Source organism: Arvicanthis niloticus, chromosome 11 (genome assembly GCF_011762505.2).
Source record: "Arvicanthis niloticus isolate mArvNil1 chromosome 11, mArvNil1.pat.X, whole genome shotgun sequence".
In the NCBI taxonomy this organism is placed as follows: Eukaryota; Metazoa; Chordata; class Mammalia; order Rodentia; family Muridae; genus Arvicanthis; species Arvicanthis niloticus.
Genome location: NC_047668.1, coordinates 57,442,721 through 57,459,449, shown reverse-complemented (window position 1 = coordinate 57,459,449; position 16,729 = coordinate 57,442,721). Strand labels below are relative to the sequence as shown.

General features: G+C 41.2%; 1 protein-coding gene and 1 long non-coding RNA gene across 7 annotated transcripts in view; one reads left to right on the top strand and one right to left on the bottom strand.

The window, feature by feature from the left end:
- Positions 1–16,729, bottom strand: part of Capn13 (calpain 13) — a 93,104-nt gene that overhangs the window by 50,555 nt on the left and 25,820 nt on the right. For all 5 annotated transcript variants that reach the window (XM_076942239.1, XM_076942237.1, XM_076942240.1 and 2 more), the window contains 2 exons: positions 6,872–6,944; positions 5,595–5,710 (listed from right to left, as the gene is read on the bottom strand). In XM_076942239.1, coding sequence (XP_076798354.1) covers positions 5,595–5,710; positions 6,872–6,944 — 189 coding nt within the window. The remainder of the gene's footprint in view (positions 1–5,594; positions 5,711–6,871; positions 6,945–16,729) is intronic.
- LOC143443898 (uncharacterized) lies at positions 458–10,127 on the top strand. 2 transcript variants are annotated; one of them, XR_013113292.1, is made up of 4 exons: positions 458–757; positions 5,053–5,107; positions 8,566–8,704; positions 9,704–10,127. It is a non-coding gene; the product is annotated as an uncharacterized LOC143443898 (long non-coding RNA). The 2 variants fall into 2 exon arrangements; XR_013113291.1 differs by having other exon boundaries at positions 8,566–10,127.

The following is a 16,729-nucleotide window of genomic DNA, read 5'->3' as shown; positions in this document are numbered from 1 at the left end:
TGTTGTACCAAAACTTCCATGTCCCAGCAACAAACACCATTTAGAGAAAAATCCCAGCCCAGAGGACATAGGCATGTCCTCTCCAGAGGCAAAAGATAAAAAAAAATAAGGCACAAATCAAGAGATAAGGGCAAATAGTTCAGGGAAATCAAGGCAGGGAGGATGTGTGGGGTGTACTTTGGCTTTGCAATTAACTGTAGCTTTATTTTGACATATCTTTTATGGGCCTCACAAAGACACAGGAGACTCCAGATCTTTCTTGCATACACAAGGCAGCAGGGGGAACATATGTTAAATAACAAGAGGAGTGGCAGATACAGGGCTGTGACAAGGCAGGACAGCTGACCCGGAGCTCAAGGCTCCAAGAAGGAAGCATGACAGGCATATTGCAAAAGCACCTCAAATAATGAAGACAGAATGGGTGAAGGCCTGGAGGCAGAACTATGGCTGGCTCAGGAGGACCGAACAGTGACAGCCCAACTCTGGCCCTTCTGTCCTCATGTCACACTGGCCTTGCTATTATAAGAGAGAAGTGAAAGTGCCTAGCACTTTTACTGCTAAGAGCATAAATGAACCAGATGTTCCTTTCTAAAGCAGACTGTTTTCATCTTTAGTATTCAACTCTAAATGGTTCACCCGGGGACATCAACAAATGAGGAACATTCATTACAAATCCAGCCTTCTAAGTGTCTTTGTTGGTTTCCATGGGGCTGGATGGAGCATCGGGACTTGCAGTTTAGGGCTGAATTGGATGAAGGTAAGTCTCCCCCAGGTGGGCTTGCTAAAGTGGGGGGGGGGGATGTGAGTGCTCACCCTCACTCCACCCTTTCCAAAGCTGGAGGTCTCAGGGTTGTCACACATACCTGAGGACACGCTGTCAGAGTGGCTTTGGAGATAGAGACTGAGATGTCAGTGGAAACGAGGAAAAGATGTTTTCATGGTCATTAACAAGCCAGGGCACTACAGCTGGCTGTGCCACAGCTGGATGAATGTTCCTCCCGAAGCAACCAGTAAGCTGTGTTGGCAGTAAAGTTCGGGAAATAGGGATGCCATTGAGGGCCATCGAGGAAAGTTAATTGCGGTTCCCAAAGGGTTGACAAGAAGGCCATTCATTCAACTTCGGACTACTTGTGTGTAGATAGAGAGGATAATGTCCAGTTGGTAGAACTGTGTCTGGAGTTTGGTTTTGCCTCTTATTATCTAATGACAGTCACTGGGCAAGACACTTGCTTTATCCTGAGTCAGTCCCCATCTGTCAAATGATGGTATGATGAAAGAATTGCTTGGAAGGCTAAGACTGCGATCAGGGGAGACTGAGAGGGACAGTGTGGCTCTGAGGGACTGTGACTTATCAACCTTTATGGCTGTTATTTTTTAAGCACCCAGAATGCTGTCATGGTAAACAGACAAGGGTGCCCTGGGACAAGGGGGTTATTATGGCCAGTTTTGTCTTAGAATTACTATCATCTCATTTTTCTCTCACTAGTAGGATTAATCAAATATGCTTTTTCTATGCAAGAACATCAGAAAGAATGACTGTTGCCAGGTATGCGTGTGTGTGTGTGTGTGTGTGTGTGTGTGTGTGTGTGTGTGTGTTTAAAATAAGTATTAATATATGTGCACAAATAATATTCAATACAGACAAGAAAGTAAGCTGACTGGTGGTCAGGAAGTGTAGCCATGGTTTGTGTTTCCTGGGTGAAGAAGACAGACATATGGATAGTGCTTAAGCAGTTCAAAAACCGTGCAGGTGCCATTTTTCGATACCATGTTCCTGACCTGGAAATAAGAATTTTTCTGGGCAAAGCATCCTAGGTGCATGGGCACTGTGTGTTTTCTAGAAGTGGAGTACAAGTTCACAGTGATAGGAAGAGACCTACAGAAGTCAGCACTGTAGCTGATATGTGGGAGTTTTTACTACATTTCTCTCTCTCTCTCTCTCTCTCTCTCTCTCTCTCTCTCTCTCTCTCTCTCTCTCTCGTGTGTGTGTGTGTGTGTGTGTGTGTGTGTGTGTAGCCCAGCATGTAAGTGGAGGTCAGAAGACATGTTGTTGGAGGCAGTTTTCTACTCTTACCTTGTGGGTACTGGGATTAAACATAGGCCACCAGACTTAGGATAAGTACAGAGGCAGAGTCCTTGTATGAACCAAGGGTCCTGGGGTAATCGTCTGGCTATCTTTGTTACACAGAAGGGCAGCATGTGTCATGCTGACTCTCTGGTTATTCTAAGCACCGAGGCATGGCCCAGCTGTGCTGGTAGTCCTATGGTGAGCCTATGCTCAGTTCAGTTCTGGATGTTCTACAACACCCTTAGTGTGGGTTTTGGATCACGATCAGCACAGCATCACTAGGAAGCCCGTCAGAAGACCTAGTATCGTCTAGTTGGATTTTGGGAAGTGGGGAACAGAATAAAAAGGAGGTACAGTGATGATGAAGTGAAAAGTAGTAGAAAAAGAAGACTGGTCTATAGGCTGAATGTCTCACTCACCCTCAGGAAAGAGTATGTATGTATTATACATGTATGTGCATGTGCATGTATGTGTGTCTATGTATGTCAATGCATGTGCATGCTGCCATGATTGAGCCATCTCTCTAGCCCAAGAATATTTCTTTTAGTTTAGATTTTAAAATTTAGTTATGTGTGTGTGTGTGTGTGTGTGTGTGTGTGTGTGTGTGTGTGTGAATGCAGGTGTCCAAAGAGGCCAGAAGATGACATCAATTACCCAGAAGCTGGAGTTATGGATGGTTGAAACCATTCACTATGGATGCTAGGAACTGAACTCGGTCCTCTGTAACAGCAGTATGTGTGGTCAACTGCTGGGTCATCTCTCCAGCCCCCAAGAGTAATTTTACAATTATACACATCTGAATGTATCCTAGAAAAATTTCTGAATCCCAGGGAGAGACAGTCCATTAGAGATCTAAGGTTTGACAGCACAGTGTCACCTACATTGGACTTTTCTACAACAATGGACATTATAAATCAATGAGACAATGGGGATATTGAGGAGAAGCAACGTTACAGAATAATCCAGATCAAACCAAGATGCTCTTCACTGAGACCAGATACATTCTCATGTAACTTGAAAAGATGATGCAAGGGACTACTTCCCTCTGGTGAAGATAGACAAAATCTCAAGGCAAAAACAAACAAGGGCAGAGAGGTTGCCAAGCAATAAGCGTTGAATGTTCTTTACAAAATATAGCTATATCAGTGAAAGTGAGATTGATCTTTACCAATAAAGGTAAAGAATCAAGCCTAAAGAAAGACCTAAGAGGGTGTATGTGTGCGGGTGTATGTGTGCCTGCATATATGTGTAGGTCAGAGGACTCTGCAGTAGATTTTCTCCTTCTACCCTGTAGGTCCTGGGTCTTGAATGCAGATCATCAAGCTTGGTTGACTCTTACCTGCTGAAACATCTTGTTGGCCCACACATAACAAGATATTAAATAAACTATCAGAGAATCCCAGGAGCAGCTTCAAGACAGTGTATTGAGAAACAATCTTCCTGATAAAGCATACATATTAATAAATAATTTCATTTATCTGTGGGTATGAGGACAAATGTTTAGATTGTTGTTAGGAATTGTGTGAGATTTAATAAAGTAGTGGTTGTATATTCTCCTCCAAGACAAATGACTTCCCTAGCACTGATTAGTTAGCTAGGTTTCCAGTATCAGGTATGGTTTACTTCTTGTTGAGAAGGTTTAAGTCCAATTAGAGAGTTGTTGGTTACCGCCAAGGCATGTATGCCACTACTGCGCCCTTAGGGTTTTTGTGCCATGCTGGTCATTGTTATGGTTCATAGGCATCATAGTTGGGTAGGATTGTTGGTTGTCCCCCTCTTTTGGAAGTTTGCATGGTGCTTTCTGGTACTCTGAAAGCTAGTTCTCACACAAGCAAATAACATTTCTCTCTCTCTCTCTCTCTCTCTCTCTCTCTCTCTCTCTCTCTCTCTCTCTCTCTTTCTCTCTCTCTCTCTCAATAAAAAAAAGAGGCCATGAGTTTGACAGAGAGGAAGAAGGGACATATGGGAGAGTTTGGAGGGAGGAAAGGAAAAGAAGAAATGATATAAATATATTTTCTCAAAACTAAAGTTAAAAAGAGAATTAACTCCAAGAGAAACAAGTTATGCATAACCAACTAATAGCTGTAGAAGAGTTAAAGAAGTTGTATTTTAAAAAGATTTGTCTGCTGTCTGTTATGCTTCCCTTTTGGTCTACTTTGCTAAATGTTTGATTAGCAAACATTACTCAAACTATTTCAAATAACCAAGGATATAATAGCGTCACAAAGCTAGTGTAACTCAAACATGATTTTAAAAATAACATAACACAGAAAATAACTTCAGACATGGCACAGGCACACACATTCTAAGGAAGCTCTTAGCAAACTGGAGCTGATAGCATCAGGAAAGCCCCTTACTAAAATCCTAAGGAGGTAGTTTGACTCATGTCACTCTGATTCAGGGAGTATGACAAAGCAAAAAAGAAAAATAATGACTATGGTCATGAAAAGAGGAGGAACAACTGCACTTGTTTGAAGATCACATTGTTAGGTGAGCAAAGTAATTTAGATTCTATCACAGAAAAAGGAGAGAAAATTCGGTGAGGTGTCTAGAGAGTTTACTATGGAAGAGTGGTGGTCTCTCTTTTTTTCCAGCAACATTTACTTGGATAATGGGGAAGAAAAGCCAGAAAAAGGATTTCACTTTGGCTATACATTTGTGAAATATTTGAGAATAAATTTAGCAAGAAGGATACAGCACCAATACGAAAACGTGACTGTAACATTTTATGGGCAGGCATAAAATCGGTCCTAAATAAATAGAAAGATATACTTTGTTTCTGGAAAGGAATAATTAAAACAATAAAAATGTAATTTTTCCAAATTAATACATAAATTACATGCTGTTCTATTCTACATCACAGTGGCTTTTCTGTTTAATTAGACAAAATTGTTTTAAAATTCCCATGGAAGAGAAATGTGCAAAGATTACCAAGGTATTTGAGCAAAGAGGAATGACTAACAAAAAAGAACTTATCCTCCCAGATGCTGTGATTTCCAGTTCTGTCGTGACTACCACAGCATGGCACAGGAACCAAAGGTAAGAACTCAGTGCTCATCACCTTTAGGGTACTAGGCCAGTGATTCTTTCACTAATTGTTATGTACCCCACACAGTATGCCCACGGGACTTCTCTATATCCTGTTTCTACCATTTTGATTTCCATGCAAACATCTCAGCTCTCCTCTTCTTTATGTGTGACTGGGCCATAAACAAAAAGTAGAACCATGTTTTTGAGGAGGAAGAAGAGGAGGAAGAGGAGGAAGAAGAGGAGGAAGAGGATGAGGTTGAGGAAGAGGAGGAAGAAGAGGAGGGGGAAGAGGAAGAGGAGGGGGAGGTTGAGGAAGAGGAGGAAGAAAAAGAGGAAGAGGAGAAGGAGGAAGAGGAGAAGGAAAAGGAAAAAGAGGAAGAAGAGGAGGAATACTGACATACAGATATCACTTTTATCTCAGGCTCCCAGGCCATTAGAATACTAATGACCCATAAGAGCTTCTCATCATAGGAGAGTACACTTGTGGTACACATACCCGGAACTGGAAAATCCCAGCATACTGATGCGAATAGCTTTGGTCCATCAGGATCTTCTGCAGACACTGTGGGTTCTGGGTCAGGGAGCCCAGGGCTGCCAGGAACCAGCAGTCTCCTGGGAGGGGATAAAGCCATAAGAGGCAACTGGTTGTACCTGGAAATCCCACCCCCTAAATTTTATGGGTCCTGTATACCAAATCTTCCTATGAGTACAGAGTGAATGTCAATCTGAAATCTTTGAGACTAGAACATTTTTAAATTATTTTAAATTTTAGAATATTTTCACATGCATAATAAATTATATGGGAATGAGACCCAAATCGAAATATGAATTTCTTTGTATCCATACATCTGCTTCATATACTTAGACTTATTTTTCTTAAGCCTTATTTTTCACACATATATTTTGACTGTGACTTCCCATGTGAGATCAGGTATATAATTTTCTTCTTGTGATACCATGTGGTACTGAAAACATTTTCAGAGTTTGGAACAGTTAAAATTTGGGGATTTTGAGCAAGGATAGTCAACCTATACTGAATTTTTGCCCAGTATAGGCCCGAGGGAGGAAAATTGGGGAGTAAAATTTACTGAGCCAGTTCCAAGCAAGATGGAAAGAGGTGCTAGTGCTGTTGGTATAGGTATTGGGGGGCATGGGTGGAGCACAGTCTGATGAGGAATGCCAGGGAAGCCCCGGATAGACTTTGGTAATTAAGGGGTTTAGCTTGCTCTCTGATTCTTTTTCCTAGAATTGCCCAAGGCTGGCATCATAGCATTTATTTTTTAAAATCACTGAATAGAGTCAGCTATGATACTTTATACAACTGCAGAAAACACACCAGTATTTTTCTTAGCTAATGTTTTTCCTGCCTATTTCTATACAGGGGATTCTCTTGCCCATGCAGGAGTTTACTTCATTTCCCATGGAGAGATTAGTAGCCTTGACCTTCCCCATGGGTATCAGTGTGAGCCTTTTAAATGCTTGATTTTCCCCCTTTCAGTTTCCCTTCTTCATTGCCAACACCATCAATTTTCTGAATGCTCTTTCATGCCAGCCACTGTGCTCAGAGCAGAAACCACAAAGGTACCCTCAGACACCTTTCTCCAGTTATGGGAAAGCCTAATGGGCAGATTACAGGCTGGTGGCAGTATACAGGGTTGGTATAGGTAGATAGTAGCCAGATGCAGGATACTTATCTATGAACTTGGCTTAAGATAATGATTTCCCATGTGAAGACCAAGGCAGAAGGCTGAGATTGGAGCTATGGAGTCTTACCTGCTCTTCCTTGTTGGATGTCAAATCTGCTTGCACCTTCCAGAATGAAGTGAGGAGAGCCAAAGGATAAATCCTTACAAAAGACAAGGAAAAGCTGTGAGCTTCTTGCCTCTCTTTTTGCATCAGTGTGGTATCAACAATATCATTCATTTTGCCCATGAGGGATAGAAGTTAATTCTTAAATAGGTGCTTAAAATATGAATTAGGAAACTTTCCTTTGTTCTTCAGGTTTTATTGTTCTCAGGAAAGCAAGTGTCAAAGGGGGTGGGTACACAGCTGACAAGACAGGCAATGAACGCACAAAGAAACCGCACAAGAGAACGTCATAAATAAGGTCTTTCTATCAAGTGCTCAGCCTGTCTGCTCCCAACAAGCCTGTGTTTTATTAGAAGGTTACAAACAAATAAAAGTAAATGGTATCCATCTATCAGATGAGACTCTGAGAAACATCAGGGCTGCAGTTTCCCCAAGAAAAGCTTTTCTAGAGAAACAGCATGCCTCAGAGATCAGCTTGGCCATTCCCAACTCTAGACAACACTCACGTGCTACAGAGGACACATGCTTTGAATTTCTCAGGTCTTTGCCCACCCCGCCCCCACCTACTCACAGACTGAGTCTGGGAGGCCTCTATCCTTCCCTGGCCTCTAGCCCCGACACACTTGCTGGCCACGGAAGAGAAGAAATACTATAGTGTCAATGTGTGACAAATCTGGATGAGCGCGGAGGACTCTCAGCAGATGTGAGTATTCTGAGCGTTCCTACATGGGATCTTTAGGCACTTTTAGGACACACTGGAATAAAGATATGGCTCCTACTTCAGTGCCCATCAGCCTTCTGGATTTGTTTCCTTCAAGGAGCCCAGGGTTTTTTTTTTTTTTTTTTCTCTGTGACCTCTCTGTGTTGCTTTCTGCCTATTGTATATACTTCCATAACTTGGTAATTGTTCTGCTACGGTTCCCTTTCACATTGACATATAAGTCTACAGAGAGCAGGGTCTTAGCAGCCATGGAAGGACAGAGACCTACATCATGGATAACCCTTCGGTCCTTCGTGCACTGCCAGGGTTTCCCAGTGACATGGGTCAAGGACATGTGAAGGTGCATACGCCTGCATTTTCTCAAGCAAGGGCATCTTCATACCAGCCTTCACTTGCTTCATCAACAATGAACTGACCCCATCAGATATCAGGAGAGGCTCAGTTTGGCTGTCCTCCTATGGGGATCTCCATTATAAGCATGGGCAGGGTACACTTGGAAAGCTCTCCAATTCATAAAGGAAAAACTTCCCTGAGGGGCTGTGGTCCTGTACACTGTCTATAGAGTTTGTTTTAAAACAATGTGGGGACACGTCAATGGCTTGTCACTACTACTAGGAAAAGGGGTTACAAGTCTCAAAGGAGGTCTACTATCTGAGTGAAAATATTCACTTCCAAAGCTCCACTCACAAGAATAGAAAAAGAAAGTGGACGCCTGGGGATGTAGCTCAGTGGTAAAGTACTTGCCTTTCAAGCACGATGACCTGAGTTTGGTTCCCAGGTCCCAGGTTAAAGGCCTACTCAACAGGAAAGCATGCCTGGTACTTGAAACCTAGCCAATTGCCAGGGGATGGTGAAGTCATGGATCTTGGAGGAGAACAACCACCACTTTAGTAAACCAGCACAATCCCTAACTAAACATTTGTCCTTATATTCACAGATGAGAGTATAATGCTCACCCCTCATCAAAGAAACGTCTCTTTGCAATGGATGGAGACCATTGAAGAAAACTACAACCCATCGGAATGCAGAAAACAAGAGATCACATGGTGCTCAGTTCTAAGGAATAAGTCTACAATGTAAACCCAACACCTAAGGCTTGGGGATCACTGGGGGAAAAGGGGGCCAGAAAGATTATAAGAGCCAGAGCAGGAAGTTCACTGTGAGACTATATCTCCTAGAATACCAGAGAAGCTATACCTATGAAGTTTTTTCAGTATGGCTGCCTAAACATGAATCAAACAAAAATGGTACCAATAGACATGCTGACATGGAAGGAGGAAGGGTCACGAGGTCCCCAAAACACTACAGGCAACTAAGGAATGCTGAGAGTGGGAGAAGTAGTTTTCTACAGGGAAGAGCCCCTCAACTGCTTACCCAACACCGAATGATAAGACCCAAATCATATATGTATATGCAATATCATAGGATCGATTAGGTTGCACTTATAGGAATGTGTGTGTGTGTGTGGGTATGTCTGTAACAATGAAAGAAAAAAGCCTTGAACTTGAGAGAAAGCAAAGGGAGGTACATGGGAGGGGATAGAGGGAGCAAAGAGAAAGAAGGAATGATGGTGGTATTATACTTTCAAACATTAAAAAATACTCTAAAAATAAATAAAAGTAGGTGAAAAATATATAGTAAAAAGCCAGAGGTGGTGGAGCCTTCTCATAACCCCAGCATCAGGGAGGCAGACACAGGCAGATCCCTGGAGCTTGCTCACCAACTAGCCTAGCCTGCTTTTTAAACCTCAGCTGGAAGTGAGCGACCTTGTTGTAAAAGTCGAGGTGGATGGTAGCCAAGGGTGGATGACAACTGAAGTTACTTTCTGGCTTCCACATGCACATGCCATACACACATGTGCATACATGCATGCACATATTAACTAGAGAAGGTAGAGACTATGCAGGTTGGAAGCAGGAGCATGGCCCATCCTGTAGTTATTTTTAGCCACTGCTCTGCTTCTCTGCTGCTGCTCCATTGGCTTTGGTCCCATGACTTGCACAGGGGAGTGTTGTGTCTGGAAGGTTTCTGTAGCCAGATTGCATATGGAATCTTGCCCTGACATTTCTCCTCAGGTGACCTGGAGACCTTGAACACGTCCTTCTTTGCTGTAACTCAATTGCCAGCATGATGACAAAATGTAGGGACAGTTGAGAGACTCAGACTCTGAAGCACGGTGATGACCTTCTTTTATAACGTGCCCACCGAGCACTAGCTGCAGTATCCCTACGCCAGTCCCTGCAGGCTTCCCACAGACTCACAAAGCAGGATGGGTCCTTCCATTCTGCAAATGAGGAAGGATGTGGAACACTTAACACAGCATCTGACAGGGTGTGTTGTTCAATAATTATTGATTTCTTTCTCCTGTGTGATAGCTGCAAAATTAAAATGGCTATGCTCAGAGACAAACCCATAGCCTCGGATGCATTCATTATTAAACAAGACAGAATCAAACATAAATTGAGCAGTCAATTCATAGATAATAGAAAGAAAGGGACAGAAATGGGAGGAAGGAAGTGATAAGGAAAGCAACCTGGAAGTTATCAAATAAGCCAGAAATACAGCATGAATAAGAAGGTAAATAAATTGTTCTGCTCAGAATAGTGGCTTTACATAGAACTGACCTTTGCTAAAGAAACCAGAATAAAATTAGGAATAAAAATGGGCTTTGGAAATATAAAAGCACAGCAGGAGATTTTATGTTGATCAATTAAAAATACTAATAACTTTCTAAAAAATTAATGACAAAATGAAATGGCTTAAATTAGTAAATTATACCCCCAGATCAATAACCTTTGTCAATGTTTTTAAGATTTCAAAGGCTATCATTCTAGTATACCCATCTATGTAATTTTCCTGCTGAATTCTCCCACACTTTCAGGGGATAAACATGTCCTATATAATCTATAGTTTCAGTGTTAAAAGAAAAAAAAAAAAACTGTACTGCCAATTAAGAAGCCAGTGAATCCCAGGGTTAAGCCAAGCGGCCCTGAGCAGCCTGCTATCCCAGGGGGGAACCTCTGTTCTCCTCCCACCTCTCAGTCTACCTTCATCAGACTTGAAGCTCATGAAACACAAAGAACTGTAGGTCTGGAACCATACAGCCCAAAGATATCCACCATAGGCCTGCCACACCAGGACCATTGAGGTTCACCTCCCTGCCAATATGGACTATGACAAGAACATCCAGAGACCAAAGCCATCTAGATGGCTAAAGGCCTTTGAAGGAACACAATCAACAAGAACCAGTGTAGCATCAAACCTCCAAAGCATAGCTACCCCACGCCAGCAAGCCCTGGATATCCTAACACAACCAGCACACAAAAAATATCCTTAAGTCCAGTCTTACACAGATAATAGAGGCCTTTAAAGAGAAAATGAATAAATCCCTTAAAGAAATATAGGAAAAATACAATTAGATAGACGTCTTTAAGGAGGAAACAAGTAAATCCCTTAAAGAATACAGGAAAATAAAATTAAACAGGTGAAGGAAGTAAATAAAACTGCCCAAAATCTGAGAGTGGAACTCGAAGCAACAATGAAAACACAAATTGAGGAATTCCTGAAGATGGAAAACCTAGGCAAGAGAACAGGAACAACAGATGCCAGCATCACCAATAGAACATAGGAGATGGAAGAGAGAATCTCAGGCGTAGAAGTTAAAAAATTCCTGACACAAAATATGCAGGAAATCTGGGATACCACAAAAAGATCTAACCTAAGAATAATAGGAATAGAAGAAGGTGAAGAGTCTCGGCTCCAAGGCCCAGAAAATATTCCTTAAAAAACCCAAACTTTTCCAGCTTAAAGAAAGAGATGCATGCCTATAAACATACAAGAAGCTTATTGAACCCCAGCTAGACTAGACAAGAAAAGAAAGTTCTCATACACATCATAATCAAAACATAAAATTTATAGAACAACAAAAGAAAAAGGCCAGGGAACATACAAATGCAAACCTATCAGAATGACACCCAACATCTCAACTCTAAAAGCTATCTATCCACAAATCCAGACCTACAGAAAATATTAGAAGAAAAATTCCAACCAAAGAAGGATAACTACATCCAAGAAAATACAGGAAATAAGTAATTCCATACCAGCAAAACAAGGAAATCACAAACACACACACACACACACACACACACACACACACACACACACACACACACAAACACCACCAACATCAAAATAACAGGAAATAATAATCACTTGTCATTTATGTTTCTCATCAGTGATTCACACTTCAATGGACTCAATTCCCCAATAAAAAGATGCAGGCTAAGAGAATGGATGTGAAAACAGGACCCATCATTCTGCTGCACACACGAAATACAACTCAGCCATAAAGACAGATATCAGCTCAGAGAAAAGGGCTGGAAAAAAGTTTTCCAAGCAAACAGATCTAAGAATCAAGCTGGAGTAGCCATCCTAATATCTAATAAAATCGATTTATAACCAAGATTAATCAAAAGAGACAGGGAAGAACACTTCATATTCATCAAAGAAAAAAAAATCTACCAAGATGATATCTCAATTCTGAACAACTATACCCCAAACATAATCATTCTCACTTGTAAAAGAAACATTGCTAAAGTTTAAATCACACATCGAACTCCACACATTAATACCGGGAGACTTCAAAACTTCACTCTCACTAATTGACAGGACATCCAGACAAAAACTAAACAGAGAAACAATGAGACTAATACACATTATGAATCAAATGGGCCTAATCGACACGGAAAGAATATTTCACCCAAACACAAAAGAATATACCTTCTTCTCAGCACCTCACGATCCTTCTCCCAAACTAACCACATAGTCGATCACAAAGCAAGCCTCAGCAGATACAAGAAAACTGAAATAGCACCTGGTATCTTGTCAGACCACCATGGACTATAGCTGGACTTCAATAACAACAGAAGCACAGGAAAGACTACACACTCTTAGAAACTGAACAACTCTCCACTCAGTGATCTCTGGGTCAGGGAAGAAATGAAGAAAGGAATGAAAGACTTTCTAGAATTCAATGAAAATGAAGGCAAATAGTTTAAAGAGGATTATTCATAGCTCTAAGTGCCTCCATAAAGAAATTAGAACGTTCTCACATCAGTAATTTAAAAGTCCATCTGAAAGCTCTAGGAAAAAAAAAGAGGCAAGCACATCAAGGAGAAGTAGAAAGCAGGAAATAATCAAAATCAGGGCTGAAATCAATCAGTTGGAAACAAAGAAAACAATACAAAGAATCAACAAAACCAAGAGCTGATTCTTTGAGAAAATCAAAAAGTTAGGCCAACCCTTAGCCAAATTAACCAAGAGACAGAGAGACAGTATCCAAATAAAATCAGTAATAAAAAGGGAGACAAAACAACAGACACCGAGGAAGTTCAAACAATCATTAGGTCTTACTTCAAAAATATGTAGTCCACAAAATTGGAAAACCTTAATGAAATGTCTGGGGAAGTGGACCGTGACAGGTAGCCTAGTCTTAGGTTGGGTTAGAGACCCTGAAGGGACGGTAGGAGCTTTGCCTGCTCCCAGGCACCAGGCCACTGTCAATAGCCACAGCTCCCCATTTGTCACCATCAGTCACGTAAAGACAACCTCCTAACCCCCCACATGTAGATGAGGCATCCCTAACATCTCAGATCAAGACAATAGGAAAAGGATGTGACCTGTGGTCGCACATAGACTTAAGACAGATCTCTATTCTAATCATGTGCCTAGAAGGCTGGAGAGCTTAGCCAATAAGCTTTCCTTCCCAGACATTCCTCCTTGCAAAAGGTGTTTAATCAGGCTCACCCTTAGAAGTGGGGTATGGTTTACAAAGCCATTTTTCACCATGATAATAAATGATTTGGAACCACAGACTGTCTCTTTTCTTCGGGATCTGCTGTGGGGAGCCACGCCCCCTGTCCCCCTTTCCCCCAGCCCAGTGCTAGATCCAGTGCTCAGTCCCAGATTTTAGTCTCAGCTCTTCTGAGACTTTCAGCAGCGCCGGCGGCGGGGGGTGGGGGGTCGGGGGGGTGGGTGGTGGTGGTGGTGGTGGTGGTGGTGGTGGTGGTGGTGGTGGGGTCGAGAGCCTGGGAACTCTACAGCCCCAGCCTCTTTGCAGGCCGGGGTGGTGGTGGGATCCCCAATCAGATTCCGCTGTCCTGTGCCTCAGACTGTGTTTTCCCACCCCTGAGTGGTGCCTGGTACTCCCCTACAGCCCAACACCTGCCCCGCTTGGTATTGAGTAAGCACAGTCAAACTCCTGTCTCCCCAAGCCGCTGTGCCCTGTGGCAAAGCAGATGCAGGACCCACAACCCTACAGAAACGGAAGATTTTTCTAGACAGATTCCAATTACCATAATCGAATCAAGACCAGGTAAACTATCTAAACAGCCTCATAACTCCTAAAGAAATAGAAGCAGTTATTGAAAGTCTCCCAATCAAAATACAAAACAAAACAAAATAAAACAAAACAATAAAACAGGGCCAGATGGTTTTGGTGCAAAATTCTACCAGACTTTTTAAGAAGAGATAAGTCCAATACTCCTCAAACTATTCTATAAAATAGAAACAGAAGGAACACTGCCAAACTCATTCTATGAGGCAGTCACCCTGATATCTAAACTACATAAAAACTCAAAGAGAGAGAGAGAGAGAGAGAGAGAGAGAGAGAGAGAGAGAGAGAGAACTTAAGACTGACTCTTCATATGAACATTGATGCAAAAATACTTGATAAAGCTGGGCAGTGGTGGTGCACGCCTTTAATCCCAGCACTTGGAGTCAGAGGCAGGCGGATTTCTGAGTTTGAGGCCAGCCTGGTCTACAGAGTGAGTTCCAGGACAGCCAGGGCTACACAGAGAAACCCTGTCTTGAAAAACCAAACCAAAACAAAACAAAACAAAAAACAAAACAAAACAAAAACTTGATAAAATACTCGCAAACCGAATCCAGGAATACATCAAACACATTATCCATGAAGCTCAAGTAGGCATCATCCCAGGGATGCAGGCATGGTTCAATATATGAAAATCTATCAACATAATCTACCATATAAACAAACTGAAAGAAAAACAATCACATGATTATCTCATTAGATGCTGAAAAAGCCTTTGATAGAATTCAACACCCCTTCATGTTAAAGGTATTAAAGAGATCAGTGACACAGGGCACATACCTAAACATAGTAAAAGCAATATATAGTAAGCCAGTAGTCAACAGCAAACTAAATGGAGAGAAACTTAAAACATTTCCACTAAAATCAGAGACAAGAACAGGCTGTTCAGTCTCTTCCTATCTATTCAATATAGTGCTTGAAGTTTTAGCCAGAGCAACAAGACAACTAAAGGATACCAATGGGATACAAATTGGAAAGAAAGAAGTCAAAATAGTGCTATTGTATGATATTGTATGTATCACTAGTATCTGATAGCATACATACATGACCCCAAAAATTTTACCAAAGAACTCCTACAGCTGTTAAACACTTTCAGTAAAGTGGTGGGATACAAAATTAACTCAAAGAAATCAGTAGTCCTCCTTTATACAAATGATAAATGGGCCAAGGAAGAAGTTACAGAAACAACACCCTTTACAATAGCCATGAATAATATAAAATATCTTAGTATAATTCTAACCAACCAAGTGAAAGACTCACATGACAAGAACTTCAAGTCCTTGAAGAAGATATTAAAATGTGGAAAGATCTCTTATGCTCAGGGATAGGTAGGATTAACATAATGAAAATGGCCATCTTACCAAAAGCAATCTACAGATTCAATGCAATCCCCCATCAAAATTCCAACACAAAGAGAAATTCTCAACTTCATAAGGAAAAACAAAAAGCAGAGAATAGGCAAAACAATCCTGAATAATAAAAGAACTTCAGGAAGCATCACCATCCCTGACCTCAAGCTGTACTTCAAGCAACTGTGATTATAAACTCGTACAGAAACAAACATGTTGTATAATGGAATTGAATCAAAGACCCAGAAATAGACCCACATACCTATGGACACTTGATTTTTGATAAAGAAGGAAAAATTAAACTATCTTCAACAAATGGTGCTAGACTAACTGGATGTCTACATGTAGAAGAACCTAAATAGATCCATTCTTATCATCCTGCACAAAACTCAAGTCCAAGTGGATCAACGACTTCGACATAAAACCAGATACATTAAATCTCATAGAAGAGAAAGTGGGAAATACACACAGGTATAGGAGACAAATTTCTGAACAGAACACCAGTGGCTCATGCTCTAAGACCAACAACCCAAGTAACCCAATTAAAAATGGGGTACAAGGCTAAACAGAGAATTCTCAGCAGAGAAATCTCGAATGGCTGAGAAGCACTGAAAGAAATGTTCAAAGTCCTTAGTCATTAGGGAAATGTAAATCAAAACAACCATAAGATTCTATCTTATACCCATCAGAATGGCTAAGATAAAAAACTCAAGAGATAGCACATGTTGTCAAGGATGTGGAGCAAGGGGAACACTTCTTCATTGCTAGTGGGAGCTCTAACATGTACAACCACTATGGAAATCAATTTGACATTTTCTCAGAGAACTGGAACTAATTCTACCTCAAGACCCAGCTATGCCACTTCTAGGCATATATCCAAAGATGCTCCAACATCTCAGAAAGACACTTGCTCAACTACATTCATAACAGCTTTTTCATAATAGCCAGAAACTGGAAACAACATAAATGTCTCTCAATTAAAGAATGGATAAAGAAAATGTAGCACATCCACATCACGGGATACTATTCAGCTCTTAAAAACCAAGACATCCTGAATTTTTCGGGCAAATGGATGGAAGTTGAGGATATCATATTGAGTGAGGTAATCTAGTTTCCAAAAGACATGCATAGTATATACTCACTTTAAAGTGTTAGACACTCTTTATTTGATATCATACATGAACCACAGTAAATTCCTTTCAGTGGTAAAAGGCAGCATCCTTGATGTAGGGAATTCTAATTAAAACAGCATTGTCAAGAATAGACAGCTGCTTCCTGGTGTTTAGCCATTGCCTGCAAGAGGCCAGTGAACACAAACTAAAACACAGGTGAGTCTTCTTGTTTCTGAGACAGTGATAGAA